Below are 23,631 nucleotides of genomic sequence, written 5' to 3'. Positions count from 1 at the left end.
GAGCAAAATGTATTTGGCATGGCATGACGATGCAGTGATCCTGTGACATCGTCCGGCCAGCCACATCATCAACTTCATATCGATGCAACACGGTACCCTAAAGTCTAGGGCGGGAGTAACGAAGTAAGGACAACTGAAATGGGATTATCTCAGAATTTCACGAGTCACGTTCGTCCAATCTCTTTTCTAAGACTAATAACACTGTACCGTATGGGACTCGGCGCTGGCAAGCTTATGCTTAGTCATCACGATCTCTATCATTCATCACTACCTACCTACCTAGACTAGAGCCTCGGTAGGTAAGGTCCTCGAGAGGTCGTACTGGAGGGAGTCTGGGAGTATTACAGTACCTACCAGCCAGGTCAAGGGTAATTTGTCAGCAATGTCGATCAGCGCGGGAGCGGCCCGGTCCTGGGCACACTACTTGGGACAGCCAGACAGCATTTCGTTATCGTGACAGTCTTCAGTGTCAACCAGCTGTCACCTTATCATGATTCCAGGCATGTCTCAAGTCGTGCTCTTTCGCGGGAATTCATGTGTAGCTGCAAACATTGAAGCTTCAGCGTTGAATGCCTTGTCCGTTGCTTCTACTTAGTTTCGTGGTATCTTTATCGAAGTTGCACCATCGCCGCATTTTGCCAATGCTCGCACCAGCATGGACGCCCCTTCCCCAGACCAGGTACATAGATTTGTCAACCCTTTATCGTTTGGTTCTAAGAGCTCTCTAGCGAGTGCTTGGCATCAAATTCTCTCTCATCTCTGCTGGGGGACAATCTGCCAAGTGGAATTACAGTGACCAAACGGCGCTGCAACGCTTCATGAAATCGGATGGTGAATTGTTCGTTGGAAGAGGCGCCAGAACTACAAGGTCGCCGAGATGACCCTCCGAGACTTTGGTGTCCACCGTGTTCGACTTTTAATTAGTTCAGTGGGCCTGGAAGGGATGCTCAATGTCGATGGCGACCTTATCTTACCGATTCTCGACGTCAAGATCAGACGCAAGATGGCCAGTGTTTGGCATGAGTTTTCAAAGGAGGATCGATTGAGCGCCTTAGTCCCTTGGTCTACAAGACCTGCACACAAGTAAGTATCGCCCACGTCCTACATACAGAGCCATATTAACTGTTATGATTTAGCTTCGAACTGGTCACTCTCACAAGCCCTGCTTCTCCTCTATTCAGCACCGAGGACGCACGAATGAGGCGCCAACTTGCTGAACTCGACGAGTAGCTTGCCCTCGCCCCGGTTCCGCCGTAACAGCTTGCTACGTGAGAAAGGACAACAACAGGCTTGGGAAGCGTCCGGCTCTGCCTCAGATGACGAGGAAGCTGCATGTTCAGATGCTGAGGTTGAGCTTACTCGTGTTGATAGGGGTTTGAATGCTCGTCGCCAGTGCCAGACAGATGTGATGTCAGCGAGGCAGCGCATGTGGGCACAAGGATAGAGACAGGACGGGATGGGGAGCTAAGCTATCGGAATGCACAGCCATGATCTCACCCTCTACGACAAGATCACTGTTTATGCATCTGCAGAAAATAATCTAGTCCCAAATTTCTGTTCATGTTTGGCACCAACAGCGTTGAGTTGCGGCATGGTGCATGTGATGCATTTGGTATAGTGCGGGTAGGATCAATGAGTTGATCACCCTGTCCTTTGTAGTTGTCTTGCATTGTTTTGCACAGTAACTCTTAGCACCTCTGGTGGCATCTGCGCATGATATTACGCTCACCGAATCACGGATACCTCACCAAACGCTCGGTTCTCCCACTGCGTGAGGGGTGACGAATCCATGGCTGAAAATGCGGTACTTCCGCGAAGCATGTTCTGCTCCTGAAAAATTCACTAGTCTTTGTTTGGCCTTTGGCCAGGATCGAGAGCGTCTTATGGCGGCTTATGAAAAGGTGGAAGCCGAGCTCCAGAGGAAATCAAAGACTAAGACTAGAGTGTCGGTATCAGCGCAGGAAGAACGGGAGCTGGTCGAATTCTGCCTTGCCAAGCTGTGCGAGTACTCCAGAGCGGGCTTCGACGTTGAGCATGCTGTGTCAGGCCTCTTGGATGACATCGCTGAGGTCGAATGGGAATCCAATGATGATTCTTTCTTGGAATCTGTCCTGCGTCCAGGTGAAGCGTGGAAGGTCTTTCCAGTTACCCTTACCCAGCAATGCCGCCTACTCGGGAAGCGCGCACTTTCGCCATCACAGCAGATCCTAGCCCACCTGTATAGACTGTGTCAAGATCATCGCGCCGTGCGGTGGTTCTGCAAAGCTCTTGTATGTATTATCGGTGTACCCGTCGCTGTCTTGCTACTTCTGAAGCTACTGTCGTGGCTGGATGGAGGCGTTCTGGGACAGATAGAAGCAATTGTCATGAGCCATCTTCGGGCGATGCCAGGCGCAGCCCTCTTTCCCGTGGTGGGTGAGTTGGGTCCAGTCCGTCTTTCACGACCCAACTCCTCCTTCTGGTGTCGATCTGCCGTCTATTCCTATCCACGAAGGAGTCCAGCAGGCGGCACAAAACACGATTTACATGGCAGCAGTCGCCTCAAACCTCTCCCTTATACCTGCACTTCTACATGTTTCGAGGCTGAAGATCATTACTGCCGCTGCCTTCAGCCGGAAGTCGGAACACGGACACAGAGCGGAGGTCAATGAAGAATACGAGATGCTCATTCAAAATATGGACGACTTAGGATATATCACGCGCGATTTCAATCTCGATGTGGCAGATCTCAGTAGAGATTTCAAAATACAGCTCTCGTCTACGCTCTCCCAATTCAAAGACATGAGACCCCGGGCAGACTTTGGGAACTCTGTTCATGTCAAAGTCTCAACAGCATGTGCTTTGTGGTTGGGCGCTCGCATCCCTTGGCTGCCGGATTCTAATTTTCATCGTCACAATCTTGGGCCGTGTACAGCGTGTGGCACAACGATCATGGCTACCTTCATAGTCCACGGTTGCCTTCGGCAGCCCGCTCCACGGTTTTCGGAATCTTTCTGTGCTCCTTGGATTCGCAACCTACCTGGAATAGAGCAGTATCTGGACGAAGTCGCAGACGACCGGGTTAAGGCGGTACGAAAACTCGGACATTTTCTCGAAAGGTTACATTCCCACGTGAGGTCGTTATTAGACATGTCGAGAAAAGGCAAGGATTTGTGCGAAATGGTTGAGCGTAACTTACAAAATATTGCTAGCTATAATCATGAGGACGATAGATCGATCAAGACGCAATTGAAGGTCATGGAGAAGCAAAAGTGGCATTTGAGCTCTTGGTTAGAGTGGCTACGGAACTCGACTGGTATGTATGAAAAACAAGCTTCCCTGCAAGTTGTTCACAATGACCCCACAAGAACAATGGAGCTTCAGGACTTTGCCTTCCACTTATTCGAAGGCTCTAAGAGCGTCCTCTATAACTGGAGCTCGATAATTCAAGGCATATACAGAAGCTTGAAAACCTTTGAGGCCTCGGCAGACCAAGGATGGCAAGGAGCGTGGCAAAACTGGCAACCATGGGACGAACTGCAAGCTGAGTTGGAGACATTATGGCCTATCGTCGATGCATTGGAAATGGCCCATCGGAAGCTGCGTGCAAGGAGCTCTGATAGTGGAGATTGTTGGAAGAAAGCCGGGGAGTATTGCGCCCAAAAAGCTCGATCTTTCCGCGGTGGTCACGGCATTACCTTTGATTGGGAAGAGTGTTATCGGGTGTTGACTTTGTCTATCGTGGAAGCTAACAGCTTTTGAAAAAGGCATACATGGAATCCAAGGATCAAAGTAGTGATAACCCCAAGGTGTGCTTTGGGTAAAGCTTGGACAGATCTCATTATTGCCATCAAAGCCTGCCTCTCCAAGTAGCCGAGTATTAGAAATTCTGGATGTATCTCATTGGTTGTTACATTCAGAGAGTATCCCTGCGGATATTCTGGGTATTGATGGAAGATGTTTGGATGCTACAAATGGAGGGCGTTTCTTGCGAATATTTGAGTATGCTTGAAGAATGCTTGGAAAGATCCTTGGTTTCTACTTTGCAAGTGTGTTTTTGCGGCTACTTGAGAATGCTTGGAGAACGTTCGTCTAGATCTCATTAGTTTCTACTTTGGAGGTGTGTTTTGGTGGCAATTTGAGAATGCTTGGAAATGTTTGGCTAGATCTTATTGATTACTACTGTCAAATGGTACTCTATGCTTTTACAGCAGTGTACAGCAATAGACAGTGCAGTTGCTCTCGTGGTCGGACTCATGTCTATGCTGATACGGGAAGGACACGCGTATTGGTCTAGATTCAACTACCTTGCGAATCAGACCGCGACCGCACTCAGAAGCGCTCGCACTGTCGCGAAGGGGATTGAGGATTTGTCATCCCTCCAGCGATCTGAGTTGGACAAGTGCGGGCCGAGTGCAAGGCATGAAGCATTTGGGAAGTGAGGATTGGAAGTATCACACAGCAGTCTGAGAGACAGAGAGAGATGATGAGGAACATGACTGAGTATCACAGACTCTAGTATGATTCCTCATGAAGGAGATTTTCTGCAATTCAATGGTAACAGTACTTGATGTTGTATTCGTTGGTTTGGCGCTACATGGGTAGTGGTGTTTCGTGGTGGGATGGTTCCTGAGGCACTTTTGAGAGTATTGAGAGTTCGGCGACAAGAAGAGCATGTACCCAGAGTCTGGCAGCTAGCCTAGCCAAGTCTAAGGTATCTATCTACCTTTGGTTCCTGGATGATACAAGTATTAACACACGAGACAATTTAGTCGAAAAGCTTTCTGGTTTCACGCGCACCTCGTATATATATATAACTTTTTGTCTTTAGCATTGAAAAATATTAGCGCAACAAAGTTTCGCTCTTCATGCCTTCCTCACCTGTCCCTGATACAGTCATACACAACGTTTAACACCATTGAATTTTTCAGAGCCTGTGTTAACAATGAACCCAATATCCCACCGCACAAATGTCGACTCTTATTCACGTAGTTACACCCACAAACAGACTGAGTGTGTACAGGCGTATTTACAAATAGTTGTTTATTCACTATGAAAAAAGAGTAGAAGAGGGTGGAACCATCCATACATGGAAAAGCAATTAGAGTCGCAGTGTCCTTCAAGGGTATTGCATATCTCGAGCACAGAGAGAAGCGGGCCGAGCGGTTATTCCCTCAAAGCATGACTGAGGTATCACAATCACCAATATGTCGAGAGAACAGTCTGGTCACTTGACAATCGAGTCTACCTTACCTACTACCTAGGTAGTAGGTACCTACGATCCCTAGATAGGCATGACTGAGGTGTTTTTATCTGCAGCACTTGCACAATCATATTTAAGCGAATAACTTCTGTGACATCCATGGTTGCTTGGCATGCCAAAGCCGTCTAACAGCCGAGGTTCTGAAGCGAACAACGCAGCGGATGACTTCCGCAACATGGCTGTACTTCTGAACCCGTCAAAAATGACAAAAAATTGCTTCCAGAGACTATTACTCCAGGTGGGTGTCGAACCCACGACTTTCGCATCTCTTATGATGACAAGATCATATTAATCAGTTTCCTGAAGAATATAAGAACGACACGCTAACCACTCTATGCACAAAATTAGCTCTTGATTGTAATCAAGGGCAGTAACGAAAACTTACGCGTCACTGGAGTTTGGCATGTTTGAATTAAAAATTTCCTTATCTCAATACATACGAGAATTAAGATTTTGCCAAGGTTCACTTTTCGATGTTTACCAAAACCGACTAGTGCCAATTCTATGTGAACCCGTACCGTACCTAGTCTTTAACCTCCAACTGTGTTGCGAGTCGCCGCAAAGTTATCGCGCACACTCAATCCTTCTGGAATCGCTGCCGACACAATGCTTACGCAAGATAATGTGCCCGAAACCCCCCCTGATGAGGACGAGGAAGATGATTACATGAATATGGTCATTGCAGAGCCTACAGTTCTCCAAAAGGAGACTTCAATACAACGAAGACAACGCCAAAAACGCGAGGCAGAGATACGAGGGCGAGTCAAATCAAAAGCCGAACTAGCAGAGGAGGAGAAAGCAGCCAGGGAAGCCGCGCTATCAAAATCTATGCTCGCTGACACCTCATCATCCAAGAACAAAGGGCTTGCAATGATGGCTAAGATGGGATTCAAGCCAGGAACCGCTCTAGGAAGCAAGGATAATGTCAACGCGAGAATAGAGCCAATTGGCGTCTCTATGAAAGAAGATCGAGGAGGAGTTGGCCTAGATGCGGAGAAGAAGAGGAAGTTCAGGGAGGAGGTCGAGAGGGAGGGCAAGAGAGTCAAGGCGGAGGAAGGGGACTACAGGGAACGAGTTAGGCGGGAGAGAGAAGAGTCAAGACTAGAGGGCTTGGTTGGAGCAGCCATGAGAATTGCAGAACGTATGAATGACGAAAGAGAAGAGGGCCGAGCATCAACGCTAAAGGATCCCAACGCTGTCAAGAATCGCACAATCTCCACCAGGCCACTCAAGCAAATCAATATCCTGTGGCGCGGTCTAGTTCGAAAGCGAGAAGAGAAGGAGAGAGACCGAAGAATGCGATACGACCTTCAACAGAGCCTTTCCAGACTACCAAACTACGATGATGCCGAGGAAGACAACGAGGACAAAAGAGCCCTTGGTAAGGATCGAATTCAACATACTCTTGTCGAGGATCTCGAGGAAGAAGACCTTGATCTGGATGCTTTCAATGAATTAGATCCTGCCGATCGACTCTACAAATTGGTCCTTCACCTCAGAGAGGAGTACAATTACTGTTTCTGGTGCAAGTTTACTTATCCCGACAAGAAAATGGAAGGTTGCCCTGGTCTTACGGAGGAAGATCATGATTGAGGCAATTTTTCGCTTTCGTGGATAGCAATGATACCCGTTTTTCTCAGATCATAAGCCATTACACCCTCTATCTTGAACTCTGGCGACTAACTCCTGCTAGGATCACATTTCTGATTATCATCCGACAAATAACCTAGTGACACGTAAATCATCTAGTTGTGCATCATTATCATTGCAGATTTATTACGCTCAGAATCATGGCTTTGGGCTTGATCAGAGAACCTAAAAGTAGGTTGACAAGACTCGCCGGACCATCTATACTGTGATCTATGGCAGATCTTGCTCATGTTTCATTTATAACTTGCTCACCTTGAGTTCTTTGAGCAGTCAAATTATTTACCGCAATCTTTGGATGTGTCGGTGGTACGAGGCAGTTAAAGGTACGTCTTGGAGCTTCTTGTAATGTTCAAGAGACTATTTGTTACGATTTATTGTCGTGACAGATTCGACTGATATGCGACCAACGTGGGACTTCAAGTGCGATTTGCCCAAAATGCGCGAGAAGCAACCGTCCCCAGGTTGCGGCATGAGCTATATTCTACTTGACTTACATATTCCAATCCTTGTGTAATTATGTCTGGTGCTCGTTGGCAGGAGCTCAGTTACAGACCATCATAGGTCGAACTTGGTCAGGATGCCCCTCAGAACATAGGATTTCTTGGCCCAATTACTATAATGCATTTGTACGCGAGTGGGAACAGCTTGTTCTTGTGCTACTTGGTATCCAAATGCAGTTCAATTCACTGGAAACTTGTCACCAGCATAACTCGCGGGCTCAGTGAGGTCGTCCCCGAAGTATCGATAGGTAGTCAACACTGGCCCTGCTAAGCGAACCTAGAATCATGAGATTTAGAATGTACAAGAAAGCAAGCATTGCAACGCTGGAGTGTATAAAATGGCCGGCAGCGAGTGATTGAGCACTAAGAATAAAGATAGACTAGATTTACCGTGGTTTGTAATGCCATGTGGAGGTATCCCGCTGTTCCTGTGTTTGAATATCAATCATATGTTTGATTAAACATCACTTGGTGACATATAGGATTAAAGGCCGCTCCTTGGTGGGTGACTGGTGCTCTTATGGTTTGGATCCAGTCAATTCGATTATGTACACTCCTCTAAAAGGGTAGGAAATGGTAGGTTGCTCTCCGACCTTCTCATCAAATTGCAATATCCAGTTTACAGCCTGCTTGGGAATTGCTCTGTGCCTAGATATTTTTATTGTCGCCCGGCAATCCATTTTCGTCTCCTTACTGCCTCTTGCTACTTCTCCCTCGTCTCTCTACTAGAAATATGTTATATGAACCCACCTAACTCAGATGATCAAGGAGAAAAGGTATCGATCTGTTCTGTTGTGCTAGTGAAGGTACATGTTCGGCTAGCCCAGTGACATCGATGAGCCAGACAAATCAGACCATGATCTATCGTTTCAACTTTTCCATCACGTCAATCTCCAGTTTTCACAGTGTCCTGGAGTCGCGACTGAACATTGGCCCGAGGTGTGTTCAAGAGAGTCGGGGCCCTCACTAGGAAAGGCAGATTATTCTCTGTAGCACGACACAAGCTCTCCAGTGCCGAACACTGGGAAGACTGAGAGCTGCACTGGCCTGGTTGGGGTAATCCCAAGAATGAATAGAGTTCAGCAGAAGAATGAAGCACTCAGTTCTGCGTTATGCAAATGTAACGAGTGGCCTGCCATCTCGCGAATCATCTCATTTAGGGTGTCATAAGGTCAGAAACGTATCTCGGCAGAAGTCAAACACACTTGCAATAGAACATGTGTTAAGCGCAGTGCATTGCTCGAGGTGTATATCAAACTTTGCTGACCAAAGCCTTTTCAATGTAGAGATCCTGCTCATCATTGTTGCAGTTTGTGATTCACGCTACTGCTTAGAATGTGAAAATCTAGGTTGCATCCTGGTCATCAACTTTTGTAAAGATCTCTCAAGTTGGGAGAAGTGTGTTGAGGAGACAGGTTGCCAGCAAGAACCTCAGTTGTCTGAGCACGGTATATGCGATTAATGCCGAGGCATTCCTGGGAGGCTCACACAGCTTCCATATGGCCGTAGTTTGAAGTACTTCATTTGCTGTGAAGCCCACGGTGTGAAGCAAGATCATCAAACCACGGACTGTAGGCCATCTTCTGAAGTCCACCCAGCTACTGTGCTTCCAATAGGCTGAACAAACCTCCACATTTGGAATAGTCTTTTGATTGCGGTGATTGGACTGATGAAGCAGGGCACTTCTGGACCTGGCCGAGAGAGGAAGTTGAGGGGAGTGTTCAAATCTTCAAGAAGGCCGCGAATGTTCCATTTGCGCAAAGTTTATCCCAACATCGACTGTATTCTCCAAGAATGGGGGGCACCTGCACGAGCACATCATATCCCGTGGCGACGCACAGTGGATCCCATTACTGAAGAGAGGATTAAAAGAGCGGGAAGGGGAAGCAACGCAGGTAAGAAGGAGGTGTAGATTTGGATCTGTGATTCTCCACAAAAGCAGAACAGCACTCGAAAGGCGATCTCCCAGATCGACCCCGTGTCTCAGTTCGGATATGGCCTGAATCGATGTGGTTCATCAGAGCATTGACAGTTTTTCTGGGTCGACTTCTCCCAGGGTCTCCTGGTGCAATTTGCACGTTGCATCGTCAGCATCTTCCTTATCGGCTTCCATGCCTGAAGCATCCAAAGCGAACGACGATCACACTTGGGGGGTAACAAAACCAGCACTTTGATCAGCTGCAACGTCTCCAAAAGCTTACCGGAGGAGAAGCTAGAGTACTAATGCGAAGAAAGATCTTCAAACTGCTTCTAACTGAGGGATGTCCTGGTCAGAAATCGGCACGTGTATGAACCGGCCAGATGGATTCAAGGGTGGTCATCAAGTGCAAGCCAATACAAGGCAAGATCAGACGATCTCCTCTGAGAAGCGCTGCAGAGATGCATGCACACTCGCCTGGAAACGTAATAACAGCCATAATATCACAAGATGAGGCCCATAAGGTCAGCGTCGAGAGGGTGTTTGCGGGGCCTTCGAAGACCATGTTATGCTGCAGAAATTTGCAGAAGGACTCGCTGGGGATATCGGACCGCATCTTGGCTTATGCTCGCCGACGATCCCGGGGAAAGCCGTGATGAACGTACTGTGTGAGTTCTCTCCATCGAGGAATATTAAATGCTGGGGAAAGCATTATGAGCGTGGAGAGGTTGATTGAAAGCCCGCCGTCTCGGTCGCTCTACGTGCGAGGCTGTGTGCAGTGTTTCCCCGTCCCTGCTGATAATTTCCTTGGGAGGTTGCAGACTATATGGAGGAACGGTATTGTGAAGTGTGGTGGACGCACCGGAATAATGCTGCAGCAATATCCTCGATGGCAACCGAACCCAATCTAGGAGAGCTTTAGCAAATTAGCATAGAGATACCGGTGATAACCTTGATGCACTCGATCTTCATGCAATTAATTACCTTGGCTTTCGCACGCACGTCGAGATTCTGCATCGGACGCTCCTAGACAATTGCGAATCTGGTCGACTACCTCCATATATTGGAGCTTGAGCTTCTAGAAGATGTGCCGCCTTCAGGCACTGAGTGACGCTTGAAACGTCAAACCAGGATGGGAACGTGGCTTCGATAAACGAGGACGGCTTGGGTCTTGTGCATTTCTGGAGCTGATATTCTTTATTAGGTTAGGTGTTCGTGCAGCTTGACGGCGCCATCACCATCACACACACGGTTCGGCCAAGTCTCTTTGACAGGTACGACTCCGCGAAAGAATCCATGGGTGGACGGCGCGGGTATGCAGAGTGCTGCCGCAAATAAAGCAAAGCCTGAGTAAACACATCGTTCGCTTGGGTAAAAGCACGACAGGTGCAGGTGTCAGTCAGCTTCGGTCAAAACGTGCCATCGCGTCTTTGCGCAAAGTCTCCCAACGATTTTTTGACTATATTATTTTACTTTACTTTACTTTCTTGGTAGGGTGTGACGCTGCCGTGGAAACGTATTATTGCACATCAGAGGGAACGGACCTTGCCTCACCTCACTACAGTACAGTACAGTACTACTCGGGATCCTGATACTCGGTCCCTGCAAGCCAAACTTGCCACGCGATCTAGACGTGAGCTCAGAATGGCCCATCCCACCCTGGGCTACGGGTGAGGGTCAGCTTACAGCTTACTTACAGTGCCAATTTATTTCGAAAATTAGCTGCAGCCCTGCCAAGACATCTTTCAATCGGCAACAATAATGTGGATTTGCTGCGTTGAAGAATTGGAGACGAGAGTGCAAGAGGGGCCGGATGCACCTCGCCCTTCCCCTACAGAGGAGAGGTTTGCTGCGGAGTGGGAGTGAGGTGATGGTCCTGATGGCCGTGATGGTCTGTAGCGGAGCACTTGCACAGGCCGCCTCCACTTCGGCAGTCCAGCTACAGTAGAACACTGCAGTCTCCTGGATCGTTGCAACGCTCTCGATCTCCGCGAAGTTCTGTTCGTAGGATCATTACGATGGGCGACCGCAGGAGGGACGCCTGAGAGTCCGAAAGAAACAAAAGTGTTTCCACACCTGCCTCTGCCCTGGCCCGGAGGTTTGAGGATATTATTCATCTGGGGAGCTGAGACACGGTAGGGTAGGGAGGGGGAGGACTTGATAATGGCCATATCGGGTAATTCCCCTTCGGGGACATGCTCCGGACATCGTCATCGTCATCGTCATTCACGAGGCGGGTGGGACCATGTCTGTGCGTGGGTTTTCGGCCGTGCCTCAGAGTCCCCAACAGGAGGATCTTTCCCGAAGATATCAATGTTGTTGCAGCTTCCGGCAACCCAAACTGTCTTTGGGCGGGCGAATTATTATTTTGTCGGTAGTAGTGGTGCAGCTCGCAACAGTCAAGATATGTGTCTGTTTCAACCTCGCCCAATAGTCGTCGAAAGTTCTTAAACTATTAGACCACTCAAGAAGAACAATTCGGTTCCTCACGATGAAACATGGATGCAGTTCTGTGACAACACCCCCTTGGGAGAACGGCATCCCAGGTTCTCCTTTGCATTGCGAAGTGCGAACTGCTGGCCATAGCCGTCTCAGTCCTTCAGGATTTCCAGGCCCGACCATAGGGCAACCTCTGTGACCAAGCCGAAAGCTGGATATATTCTCTTTTAACCTCCGAGGGTTAGAAGACATCCACAGCTAAAATCAAAATCGTACGGAAGGCAGTGAATGACTTGCTCCAGAACGCTGGTTGGTGCAGTTTTGCGAACATAACATATCCAATACTAGTTATGGATCGCAAAAGTAAAATAATCCTCGTCTCCTTTCGAAGAGAGGAGGAAGATGATAATGAACCAGCCTTGCCTGAACAGAACTGTTTAGCTCTGCGACTTAAGGCAACTCTAGTTAATCAGAATTCTGTATGTAGGTACTCAGCGACGATTTAGACTTTCGCCTATACATGGTCTCGGAGAATTGATTTTACAGTACTGTATGGGCACATATAGCCGAATCCAAAGTGATCGCCAGCGATCACTTCAACGTTTGATCGACAACGATCTCAAAATGTGACACCAGCTCTGTGAAGTCTACCTAGGTAGGTAATTAAGTCCAGCGTCTGCACGTGCTCCTATGCTGTATCACTATCATTGTTCATCCTGATGTCTGATAGGTCTTCTGGTTTATTGAAGTGTCCAACAGCTGAGCAGGATCAGCGTACCTTTGGGATGAGACTTTCTTCAGATTGGCCTGTAACCTGCGACGCCTGCCTGCCGCGGCAGGTCGAGAAATCAAGAGAGATGACCAGAAAACTCAAAACGACAACATACCTCCGTATGAGAGTTTTCTCTAAAACTTTGAAGCGCGACCAATGCATCAAAGTTTATAACCGGAAGTATCGCAATACAAGTGCATATTTGTTGCCTCCTGATGAAGGTTTTGATTTTGTGATGCACTCCAGAGTGAACATTCTCATTGAGGCTGCAGACAATGGCACATCGTCTGAGCATCCCAAACAGCGTACATGCAGCAAAAGGTGTGCTTTTTCTTATTATCCAAATTGCTTGCTTCGTGCGGGTCAACAAATGACAGGCTCTTGGCTCTGGGTCAGCCTCGCCAATAATCAACAGTTCTGTGTGACAATGAGGCCGTGAAATACCCGAAAGGCTGCTTGCTGGCCTGCTGGCTAATAAGATTCGCAACAGCAAGACTTTCTGTTGTTCCTGCATACTCACACGTGGGTGGATTTCTGCGCTTAGAACGCGAATCTTATTCGGTAACATGCCAGCAACTGGTAGGAGTACTCGCACATCTCCAGACCTCAGTTCCTCCCTCAACTACCTAGGTAGGTACTCCAGGTGGTCGTGGAGTCTCGTGGATAGCGGATGTGCTAGCCGGCTGTCTTGAATCGTTCTGTGACATCTTCCATGCGTCGAAGCGGCTAGAAGCCCAGAGCAGCCTGACCTTGCGGCACGCTGCACGACCTTCTTTCGGGACCTGATGGACGAACGAACGAACGAACGAACGAACGAACGAACGAACGATGGAAGCATCAAAGCGGATAAGGTTGTCAATTGGTACAGTAGTAGGTATCAGAGCTATGCGATTCAGGCAGGGCGAAGTCGTGATTCTAGGCGCGTTTGAGCCAAGATTGAAGAGACGCAGGACGAAGGCTTTTGTCGGCCCCTCTTCGCTCTTTCTTGCGCTCCTTGCCGTGTCAGCACAGCACTGCACTGCACTGCACTGCGCTGCGCTGCACGCGCTCTTGTTGTGACCAACTCACAACCCACTCACCCACCACGATGGTGACGAAGCCTTTGCCGAGCATTTCACATTTCACATTTCGCATTTCACATTTCAGGTCAACCTACCGAGTGGTTAAAGTCAATTGAGCTTAGCTTTTGGCTCAGCTGTGGTGCGCTAACTCCAACGTTGTGCTCGCATGAATGAAAGCATGATGCATGTCGATTTGCCGGAGCACGCGACTACCTATCTACGTTGGAGAGGGGAAGGGGAAGAGAGAACAACGACGAAGAGATGCAAAACCAGACCAAACCTGACGCCAATGGTATCCGACAATCACCTCCTGCATCACAACTGCATAGAGTTTCAGCCATCCCGTAGTTGCATAGACACAGGCTGCTAAGCTCATAACGGTGTCGAAGATGGCCGAGTCTGTGTACCGACTCCTCGGAATATTCTCCGAGCCTGAGTGGCAAAAGAGGTACAGTACGAGTCGCAAGGAGAAACGGAATAGAGACACCAAATCTCCCAATAGGCGAAGTTAAGGCATGGCCTACTGAAGTTCGGCGCATATGTTTCGCCTCGTCAGTATTCAGTATAACAAAATCCTCTGGCCTCCAAGGAGCCCTGCTTTGTGAACAACAACTCAGCACTCGCTCTCCCTACTCGGACTTACGAAGGTTCTTCTAACTATCATGCCTATCCCCTCCTGCTTGATTTCAGGGGTAGATCGCCAAAACAATAGGTAGCTTCACCGCGAGATAACCACCGGATCCACTGATACACACAGTCTGGACTCAGCTTCTCCACAGGTCAAGGTTAAGGTTTTGATAGCTTCTGCCTTCTGGTACAGTAACTTTGAATACTCTGTTGGACGAGATACCTCCACTTTTCTTCTTTTCTCGCCCAGTCTTGTTAGGCTAGGTAACAGCTCATAACTCCGCACGTAGTGATGAGGAGACCGATTGTCCGTCTCGAACCAGGAGACACTTTACCTATCCTTACTCTCAGCAGCAACCCGGCTCGTTAATGTTCTTTGGTCTTGAGTACTATCGGTAAGCACTTTGCACAAGGCTGCAGCCAACGGCAGCCCCATCGTGGTCCCATAAAGCGCGCATGAGCAACTCCCGCCAAGAAGTCCGCTGCCTTCTCTTCCTTATGTGCCGTCTTTTCAGATGCTGGATGAAGCTAGAAGTATATATATATATTGATATATATATATATATATATATATATATCACACAGTACTGCAAAGTAAATTTACTTTCTTGTATGCCCTGGGCCTGCAAGTCCATCTCCATCTCCATCTCCATCTCCCCTCGGCTCCCTGCGTCCCCTTCACACAACACACGCGTGTGCCTGACGGGTCCTGGGTCCTGGGTCCTGGCCTGGGGGTTCCTTGCCCTGGCCCTGGACTCCCCGACCCAGACCCAGACCTGACACTGCCCCACCACATCCCATCCACTCCGCTCCACGCACTGGACAGTAGTAGTGGACAGTGGACAGTGGACATGGATCCCGATCGCTGCCCTGAAGGCTAACCTTGACCCCACCGGGCCCACACACCTGCACCCACCCCAGAAAGGCACAGGCACAGGCACAGGCACAGGCACAGGCACAGGCACAGGCACAGGCACAGGCACAGGCACAATTGGATTGGGACCTAACCGGGAGGCATGGCATGGCATGGTATGGCATGGCAGGGTATGGCAGGGCAGGGCAGACAGTTCTCACTCCACTCCCGGCCACTGGAGTGAACCTAAGTGGACTCCCATCAGTGGTGGATTGATGCGATTCCACGCTAAATGGCATCTTCCCCTCCGCTAACCCAGCCCGGGCCTTAGCTGATTAAGGTAGTTAGTTACTCACAGTATCCTCGATTCTGCCCCAACTCCGAAGCCCACTACTACTGGCCCAAACCTCGCCGTCGCTCTCCCAATAATATTCATCCCAAGATGCCAGCCATCAAGGAGAACTTGAGAAGGGATCCCGGGTCCCCTCTTCTTTCGTGGATGAGGGCCTCCTGGGGGTTTTGCCATCGTCTCCATCCCTGCTCTTCATGCCCATGCCCATGCCCATGCCCATGCACTATCCCCTTGCCCTTCTGCCGCTGCCCTTCTCCTTCTTCTTCACCTTCTCCTGCTCTGCCTCCTCCTCGTCCTGGTCGACCCACCGCAAAACAAAAGATCCCGTTCCGCCCCTCCCTGCCCGGTCTTCCCAGTCCAGTCTCTCCTCTTCCCCAGCATTATTTCTTACCCTATGCATGTCTGTGGTGCTGCAACTGTCATTTATTATCTCACTCTCCCCGTCCTATAGATCGCCTTCCTTCCTCGTGATTCTTTTCTGGCTTTCCCACTGTACTTGCGGCCATCATACGTATACACGACGGACTTAGTACCTTACTCAAGTACACACTCCCTTCTCTCAGTGACGAGGTACGGTACCAATGGCTGCATAAACTCAACTTCCCGAACCCTTCCTACCAGACTATCTGGACGAGACCTTCGGAACAAGCCCAGAGCATTCCTGTCCCAAAGTGTATTGCTTGACTTGGCTTGGATTGATTGCTTGGATCCATCGTCTTCTATCTGGCGAACACTGCCAATCCCACGCGTACCGGAATTCGGAGTCGCTGTATAACTTGGAAGGCGGTTCTTCCTATTTTGGAAAGGAAAGGAAGACGGGGTTGTGCCATTCTGTGCACCTGGATTGATAATGGCATTGAATACGACGAGACTCCCAGGGCAGGGTCTTTGCCCAGCACCGTTCCTACAAGAAGATCTCTTCCCTGGAGCGGGTGCTTGTGAGTTGCTTTCTCACTTTCATGGCTTGAGGGCTAACACTTACCAGTTGTCGAGGGAAGATTCTGTTCAGCGATCTTAGGACCTTCATGCTGTTTGCCTTGTCCGCAGACACAATGGCTATACGCAGACAATTTCGACGCCATCACTCATTCGGCAAGTTGGTTAAACGTTGCGGGAATGGTTTGCTCTATGTTCCTGATTCTCTCCTTTGCTTTTCTTCCAGGTGGGTACTGCGAGAGCCCATCTCTTACCCCTTTCGTCTCGAGATTTTTCTTGCCTTGCTCTGGTTCTTAGATATCTCAAATTAGGCACTGCTGACCTCATCTTAGTCGAGAAAACCCATCGCCATTACCTCTCTGTTTGCTTAGCGGTAGCAATTATCATCATGCAGGTAAGCGAAGCTCGATACTCCTGCTTGATATTGCTGACCAATGCACTATAGTTGGGGTTCATTATCCCATTAGGAGCAAAGCCAGAACAATGCTTTGACGCCATTACTCCACACGACATGGATAGTAGTGCAACGTGCGCAGTTTCGGGTGCAATGTTGCTTGCTGGAGGGTGGTGTGCTGTCATGTGGATTTTCCTCAGAGCTCTGGCACTCCATCTTCAGATCTGTTGGCAGATAGTAATTGGAAAGTCTTTCATGTGGGGAGCACTTGCTGCAGGTTGGGGTATTCCAGCCATCGGTTTGACATTAGCATTGATTTTCAGTGGAGTATCGTTCCGATTTGGAGATACCTGCCATATCAATCACAAGAACAGTCTGGCGGCATTCTGGATTCCTTTACTGGTTTTCGCAGCTGTCACCGTCATCATTCAATTTGGGACATTCGGATACTGCATCAAAGTCTACCTCGCTTCTCTTAGAGATGACTCAACGACAACGAACAGCTCCGGCATCAGGTCATTCAACAACAGTGTTCGGGGAACCATATCGCCCCGACAGGCTCTCCGTCGAGTCCGTCGGGTCCTCGAACTTCAGTGGAGAGGAATTGCAATCGTACTGCTTATCATCGCGGACGTTGTCTTCTTCGCTGTCGTGTTTGTCTTCATGGACGATCTCGAGGCGAGCACACTCAAGAACCCAACCAAGGCTATCGGGTGGTTGGGATGTTTGGTTCAGACTGGGGGCGACAAGAACGCATGTCTCAACCTCGCCAGCAATCTGGTGATCAACGAGCCGACAGTGATGGCGGTTCTTGTATTGCTATCGCTGAACGGGATCTGGTCTCTGCTTTTCCTCGGTCGCTTCTCAATGTTTACTGGATGGTATGAGATGGTGATGGGTAAAGTGAAGCCCAATCACGAGTTCGTCAGCGCAGATGTTCGCGCTTTCAAAGACCCGAGCTCCTACGAGATGCTTAGTCGAGACCGAGATACTGGCAAGACGCCTGAAGCTTTGGTCTCGTATCCTATTACACCTTTATCGCCTCCAGCGGCAAAGAGTGGGCGAGAGACACCAGACTACTTCGGACGAGAAGCCCGCTACAAACCTGACACCCGCTCTTTCTCAAACCCAAAACCGCCTACAGCAAAGGACGGTTTGGACAGATCTCCCACTACAAGTCCTAGACCCTACCAGTATCCCGGCATGGACCCGTTATCGATGAATAAGATCTAAGAAGCACCCACGTGCAACAATCTGATATTTAAATTTCCTGCGTTTCAGCGTTTTCACATTGTTTATATCACAGTTTCTTACTTCCCGTACGATATCTTGGGGATGGGCGCCTGGTGCATGGCTGGATAGGAGGGGTTGGGCATAATGAAGCGGCATGTTTTAGCAAGCAACTCGGTCATGATGAAAAAGGTTGGGATAGATCGAACTGGGTTGGAGAGTGGTTGCCGAGCCGAGCCTGGGAAAGGCTTGTGGTATCCAACATATGGTGACATGTGCATGTATATGGACGAGAAAACCAAGGCGGACAGAGGGCAGCCGCCTTGCGATGGACTGCGAGGGTCATTGTATCTATGAAAGGGGGGTGGTGTAATTCGGGGCATTGCTCATAAACGAGCTTGAAAATTCGCACATCGGGACCAAAAACTGCATCTGCATCTAGACATTCTTCCTTGTCGCTGATCCGACCACACCAAGGCTGCATGCTGTCTAACATTGAACTGCACCGCAAAAAGCAACTTCAGAGAAATTCTTGCTATTATTCCACAGAAGCCCTCGTCACTCACCCATTCGCAATTTAGCACAACGCTAACCTCCAACCGCGGGGTACTGTACAGAAACTTTCTGGGGTTGGAATCCGGCCCGAGGCAACGAGCCGAAGCGGAACGTGCCATGTCCAACATCAAGCCATCAGGATTCTTCCCAAAAAGCAACCCTTGTGTCAATCACCATGTGAATCTGACCCCAGCATCAAGCAGACCCTTCTGTTGGATTTTCACTTTTGGATAGGAGAGACGAGGAGGTGCTGGGTTGTTCGGCGGGACTCGGATCACGGCCGTACCGTACCTAAGGAGCAAGGAGAGAAATTCACGTCGACCCTGTAATAGTCTGTTTGCTACACAGGCCACTCCTGCTGGCTGCAATGCGATGCAATGCAGTGCAGTGCCGTGCTATCACAGGCGTGGGACAGAACTTCGGCACAACGTCGTCGCTGGGATTAATCATTTGACCAGTTTAGGAGGGGAAGATGGATGCTGGCAGGACCTCGATTTGAATGAAGGTGAAAGCATCCACACTAATGGGCCATTACCGTGAGTTGTTACTGGTAATCGCATCTGCCAATCGTTGAAGTATTGTTTCCGTCTCTGAGAGTAGCTTCTTTCTTTTAGCCTGGCTTTACATTCACCAATCGCGGTTCAGTATCACACTCCTTCTCGCGCTTGATATGTTCAGGTTGTTCTATGAACCCTGTGATCAAATTGGCAAGCTTCCTGTACATCGCCGCGACCAAAACATATGGAGCTGCAAGAGAAAAATTGCTCATCCCAGATGTCCCAGATGGGAGACTCAAATTGAATGTTCCTTTTGAGGCAAAGCACGGTACAATCAGAGTACCTTTCGTTGCATTTGTATGGTCGGTTGGACATTGCATGAGGGTTGGGGGCTAGTGAAACCCACAAGTTCTCAGGAGAACTGCATCTGTAAACTTGGTATGAATGATGGGTCCTTGGGCCAGACAGACTGGTCTTCATCTATGTTGTGTCATGATAGGTTTCTTGGCATAGCTCATTTCTGGGACTTCCATCCTATTTAGCATACCCAAATTGAACCTTGGCACCAAGGTTTGTGCCTACAGATTTTCTCCGATTTAAACTTATGAGGCAGTAAGTACTCCCAAAACATTGCCCGAAGTGTTGTAGAATGAAGATCCTGGTTAAACCTGCTGAGTGCGGAACAATATATGCCTTTGGTAAATAACAAAGCTTACATCCGAACATTATTCAACATCTTGTACTCCTTTGAGACTGGATCCTTCCATATCGACTACTTCAGCGGACTTGCACAAGGAACATGGGATATTCCGAATTTGATTATGAAAGAAATGACAGCAAAATGCGACGCGGCCACGGGGATACTCCACCCACACCGTTTTCTCTCTCCTGCATTCCCAGGGGTTTAGCAAGGGAATAATTGGTTCAATAATGGCCTGCCTAGGCAGATGCATGTTTTGAGCTCCTCGGTCTGAGCTGATGGAAAGGCTTGATATCTAGTCAAAAGACCTCGGAGGTTGTTGTCTCACTGTTCGCTGCTAGGGAGAGCAATTGCATGTGCTCACCAAGCTTCTGCAAGTAAACACAACACGACAGACGCAGAGACAGGGCATTAAGAGACGTGCATATGATACCCTCAGCATCGGAGTAAGTCCCAGGGTTAGATCTGGGGAGTACGTACAAACCTATAAAACCCAAGCAGGCGCTAAAAGCACTGTTGATTGATCTAACCTCAACATCTTCGGGATTATGAGCACAGCAGCAGAACCTGCACACACAAAAGCGCTCTGAGGACATATGTCACCCAATCAGTAATAAATCACCACTAAAGGTAGATGCTTGGAAGCAACTCCAACTCCGGTCATTATGAATAGATACAATCTCATTGACTCGCCCGACTTCCTAAGATGCTCCAGTTCTGACTGTCTATGCTATTTGTACAAACCCACGCTTTTTCTTTCCCTCTGTCTCGTTTTCCCAGGTATCTTCATCAACATAACTCTTAACTCCCTTTTGCTCCATCTGAGATCCAATCACTCGCAAAGCAGCAAGGTTGAATCCCATTTCATCCTTCTGCCTCTTTAATGCCCGTCGTAAATTCACCCTGATCTCCTCCAAAACCGGCCGCATTGTCTTGCTCGCAACTATCTGTCGATGATGCGTCCTCAGCATGAATAGGTGTATGCGGCAGGTCAAGTGTATGTTCATCGACCTCGTGGAGAAAATGTGGATGAAGGTAAACAGACTGGGCAGTTTGGAAAATGGTAATACCAGCAATGCATCGTGGAGAGCTGCTGCTTTGATGCTCTGTAGGACTTGCAGTACATGCTGTTCGGCGCTAATTCCTCCAAGTGCAGTATACAGAATATTTCGGGACGGCGGCGCAATGCTGGGTTGTAAGATTTTGGCTTCTTCCCATTCCTTGATCACAGCCAGATCGACCATTCCAAGTTCTAAGGCTTCAGCGATCTTCTCACCTGCCGTGAGAGTTTCACTTGTTTGTTTCTCCACGTCTCCAAACTCCGCATCGTCTTCGTTGTCTTTTTCTGGCTCAAGTGATGTCAAGAGGGTGTTCTCGTAGAGCTCTTCCAGCTCCTTCTCCTTCTCCTCCTCCAAGAATATTTGCTCATCAGTCTGTTCCCAAACTCGAATACTTTTGTCATGACTTGCGCTAACAAGGAAGTTCCCAGTTTTGCTAACAGCCAGTGCCCATATCTCGCCGTGGTGACCATCAAGCCTCTGAATCTGCTCAAACTTGTCACCATCCCAATACCTGATCATCTTATCCTTGCTACTGCTGAAAAAGTGGTGTCCGTTGCCATCCTGGTTATGTGGCACGAAGGCAACTTGGAGAATACTGTCTTGATGGGCAAAGAATGCCTTGTGGCAATCTCCAAACTCGAGTCCCCATAGTCGAACATTCTTATCGGCAGAACATGTAACAATGAGTTTGCTATCGAAGGAGATATCCATGCTAAGAACTGGTAGCTTGTGACCATATAGGTTCAAGAACAGCTTCAAAGAGTCCACGAAGAAGACCTTAACGGTGTTATCTAATAGAGCGACTGCAAGCAGCCGAGCATCTGGGGAGAAACGTATGCTGAGGATATCATCGGAGACTTTTAGTGTTCGTGTGTGGGAAAGCTTGAGCCGAGGCGTTGTCCGTTTCGTCCCAGGGATTTCCTCTTGGATAACTTCAAAACTCCAGAATTTTGCTGTCTTGTCCGCGCTTCCAGAAACAAGTGATCTGCCATCTGGATGTACATGTAATGACCATACAGCGCCTTCATGTGCGTCTACCTTGTCGAGCTTGGAGGCAGATGCAATATCAAATAATTCCAACTCCCCAGACTTGGTGCCGATAACCACAATCTTATCTCCTGGCAAAAAAGCACAACATAGAGCATAGCCACACTCGAAAGTCCGGATACATGTCCTTGTACGTACGTTCCATATCTTCAGGCCGCCATTGGAGGCGGATGCAAGCATTCTGTCATCCGAGCTGAGGGACAAGGATCGGATATCTGCTCGGTGGCCTGGTAGTTCCACTGCCAATGACCTGGTATAGTCTGGCATCTCATCGGTCTTCGACTTCTTGATTTTCTCTTTCATGGGAATTGAGTAGACTTCCAGCTGATTATTTGTTGTTGCTGCCAAAAACTGCACAGGTTTTGAACCCTTCGTTTTGATCCAGTCGATGGATCGTACTTTACCTCCGGTTCTGACAACAACGTATGAAACGAATATGTCCGTGATTTCAGCACTTGAGATATCCCTAATCTCGTCCGTGGTCTCGTCCATGTCCGGCTTGTCTCCCATCGAGGCCAGCTTTTCACGCCTTCTCTTTCGCTTCCGTGTCAGAACTTTCTTAACTTCGTCCTCTGATCGCATCCTCCACACCTCCACAGCCCTTTCTGGCCCGTGTACAGCAAAATAGTCATGTCTAGGGTGGAAGCTGACTTCTAGCGCCTTGTCTTTGCCCTGGCCATGAAGCACGCCTCTGCTCTTCAGAAAATGTTTGTCTGCAACTTCGTTGGTGCCTCTTGAAAGTTCAGACAGGCCATGAGTATCGATGGACCAAACAGTCAGTTCCCCATCATTGCCAGCAGTGATACATCCTGCCCCGTCTGGAGATACCCCCAAGGCCCAACATTCTCCATTTGACTGCGCCGTATGCGTCTCGATGCAATGGCGAGAGGTAATATCCCAGAGCTTTATGAGAGCATCTTTTCCAGTGGTCAGGAGGAAGCCTTCCAACTCTCCGAGACCAGTTACAGCTAATTCTCCATTCTCATCAACAGCCTCTCGTGCTTCGGGATGGAGAAATTGAAGTCCTGTAATCTGATCCTTATGGCCTCTCAATTTAAAAAGTCCTACCTCCGCTACCAAGTCCCATAGTACCACATCTGTATCCTTGGAGCCACTTGCTAGCCTCGTTCCGGACTTGTCGAATGCCAGACGTGTGATTGCTGATCGGTGCCCATTGAAGCTGACTATAAGTGCGGCAATTTTCGAATCCCAGAGTCTTATACTGCCATTCTCATGTCCCACAGCAAAGATATCCTTGTCAACCTGGCTTTGAGCAATGGCAGTGACTTGCGACCTGCAGTCCTTGTCCGCCCATCTACTTAATAGCTCGCCCTTCTTGATGTCCCAGCACAGAACCTCCTCATTCGCAGCAGCGATTGCTATTCCAGTACTCCGCGATGACTCGGACCAGACAATGTTTGATGTACTCGAGTTGACAAGCCCGAAGGTTCTGGTATGCTCATATTTCCTTAATATGTTAACAGAGGTTTCCAAGCAGGTTAATAGAGATATCCTACAGGTATGATTTGACCATCTTTACATTCTGCAGATACAGGAGTGAGACTGGAATAAGACTGCGTTCGCAGGTAAAAGTTAACCACAACTGGCAGGGCTTACTTGTACCTGGCACAAAAGCTGCTTGTCTGTTGATGTCCAGAACTTTTTTCGAAGCTTTTCGATTTTCTTGCAGGGCTCTGTTAGTGCTGCAGATAAGCAGAGATACGTAGATCGTGGAACGGCTCTAAGTGGCTAGCTGGAATTCTGCCCCACGTCAGCCTGCCCAGCCCACCCCAACCC

General features: G+C 48.7%; 7 protein-coding genes across 7 annotated transcripts; 5 read left to right on the top strand and 2 right to left on the bottom strand.

Moving 5' to 3' along the window:
• Positions 1-877: 877 nt before the first annotated feature.
• Positions 878-1,230, top strand: ONS95_007661 (uncharacterized protein; the record flags this gene model as incomplete). The annotated part of the gene is made up of 2 exons (XM_058501178.1): positions 878-1,083; positions 1,137-1,230. 2 exons carry the CDS (start codon positions 878-880, stop codon positions 1,228-1,230), a joined length of 300 nt encoding a protein of 99 aa, XP_058362495.1.
• A 1,296-nt stretch (positions 1,231-2,526) lies between these two features.
• On the top strand, positions 2,527-3,741 carry ONS95_007660 (uncharacterized protein; the record flags this gene model as incomplete). The annotated part of the gene is made up of 1 exon (XM_058501177.1): positions 2,527-3,741. One exon carries the CDS (start codon positions 2,527-2,529, stop codon positions 3,739-3,741), a length of 1,215 nt encoding a protein of 404 aa, XP_058362494.1.
• A 2,047-nt stretch (positions 3,742-5,788) lies between these two features.
• ONS95_007659 (uncharacterized protein) lies at positions 5,789-7,814 on the top strand. The gene has a single exon (XM_058501176.1). It carries the CDS (start codon positions 5,849-5,851, stop codon positions 6,833-6,835), a length of 987 nt encoding a protein of 328 aa, XP_058362493.1. The 5' UTR covers positions 5,789-5,848; the 3' UTR covers positions 6,836-7,814.
• Positions 7,815-10,002: 2,188 nt separating this feature from the next.
• Positions 10,003-10,370, bottom strand: ONS95_007658 (uncharacterized protein; the record flags this gene model as incomplete). The annotated part of the gene is made up of 2 exons (XM_058501175.1): positions 10,003-10,226; positions 10,295-10,370. The coding sequence occupies 2 exons, from the start codon at positions 10,368-10,370 to the stop codon at positions 10,003-10,005; spliced, it is 300 nt and encodes a 99-aa protein (XP_058362492.1).
• Positions 10,371-12,468: 2,098 nt separating this feature from the next.
• ONS95_007657 (uncharacterized protein) lies at positions 12,469-12,960 on the top strand (the record flags this gene model as incomplete). Its single annotated transcript, XM_058501174.1, has 1 exon — positions 12,469-12,960. The coding sequence occupies one exon, from the start codon at positions 12,469-12,471 to the stop codon at positions 12,958-12,960; it is 492 nt and encodes a 163-aa protein (XP_058362491.1).
• Positions 12,961-16,264: 3,304 nt separating this feature from the next.
• On the top strand, positions 16,265-17,977 carry ONS95_007656 (uncharacterized protein; the record flags this gene model as incomplete). The annotated part of the gene is made up of 4 exons (XM_058501173.1): positions 16,265-16,352; positions 16,400-16,576; positions 16,683-16,744; positions 16,796-17,977. 4 exons carry the CDS (start codon positions 16,265-16,267, stop codon positions 17,975-17,977), a joined length of 1,509 nt encoding a protein of 502 aa, XP_058362490.1.
• Positions 17,978-20,326: 2,349 nt separating this feature from the next.
• ONS95_007655 (uncharacterized protein) lies at positions 20,327-23,568 on the bottom strand. The gene is made up of 2 exons (XM_058501172.1): positions 23,352-23,568; positions 20,327-23,302 (listed from the first exon to the last, which is right to left on the bottom strand). Exons 1-2 carry the CDS (start codon positions 23,366-23,368, stop codon positions 20,452-20,454), a joined length of 2,868 nt encoding a protein of 955 aa, XP_058362489.1. The 5' UTR covers positions 23,369-23,568; the 3' UTR covers positions 20,327-20,451.
• Between the last annotated feature and the right edge of the window lie 63 nt (positions 23,569-23,631).

This window comes from Cadophora gregata, assembly GCF_030347475.1.
Source record: "Cadophora gregata isolate MNR1 chromosome Unknown scaffold_2, whole genome shotgun sequence".
In the NCBI taxonomy this organism is placed as follows: Eukaryota; Fungi; Ascomycota; class Leotiomycetes; order Helotiales; family Ploettnerulaceae; genus Cadophora; species Cadophora gregata.
This window is presented reverse-complemented; position numbering and strand designations above follow the sequence as displayed.

Coding starts and splice junctions, on each gene's coding strand:
- ONS95_007659 (XM_058501176.1), top strand. CDS start 5,849: ATGCTTACGCAAGATAATGTGCCCGAAACCCCCCCTGATGAGGACGAG.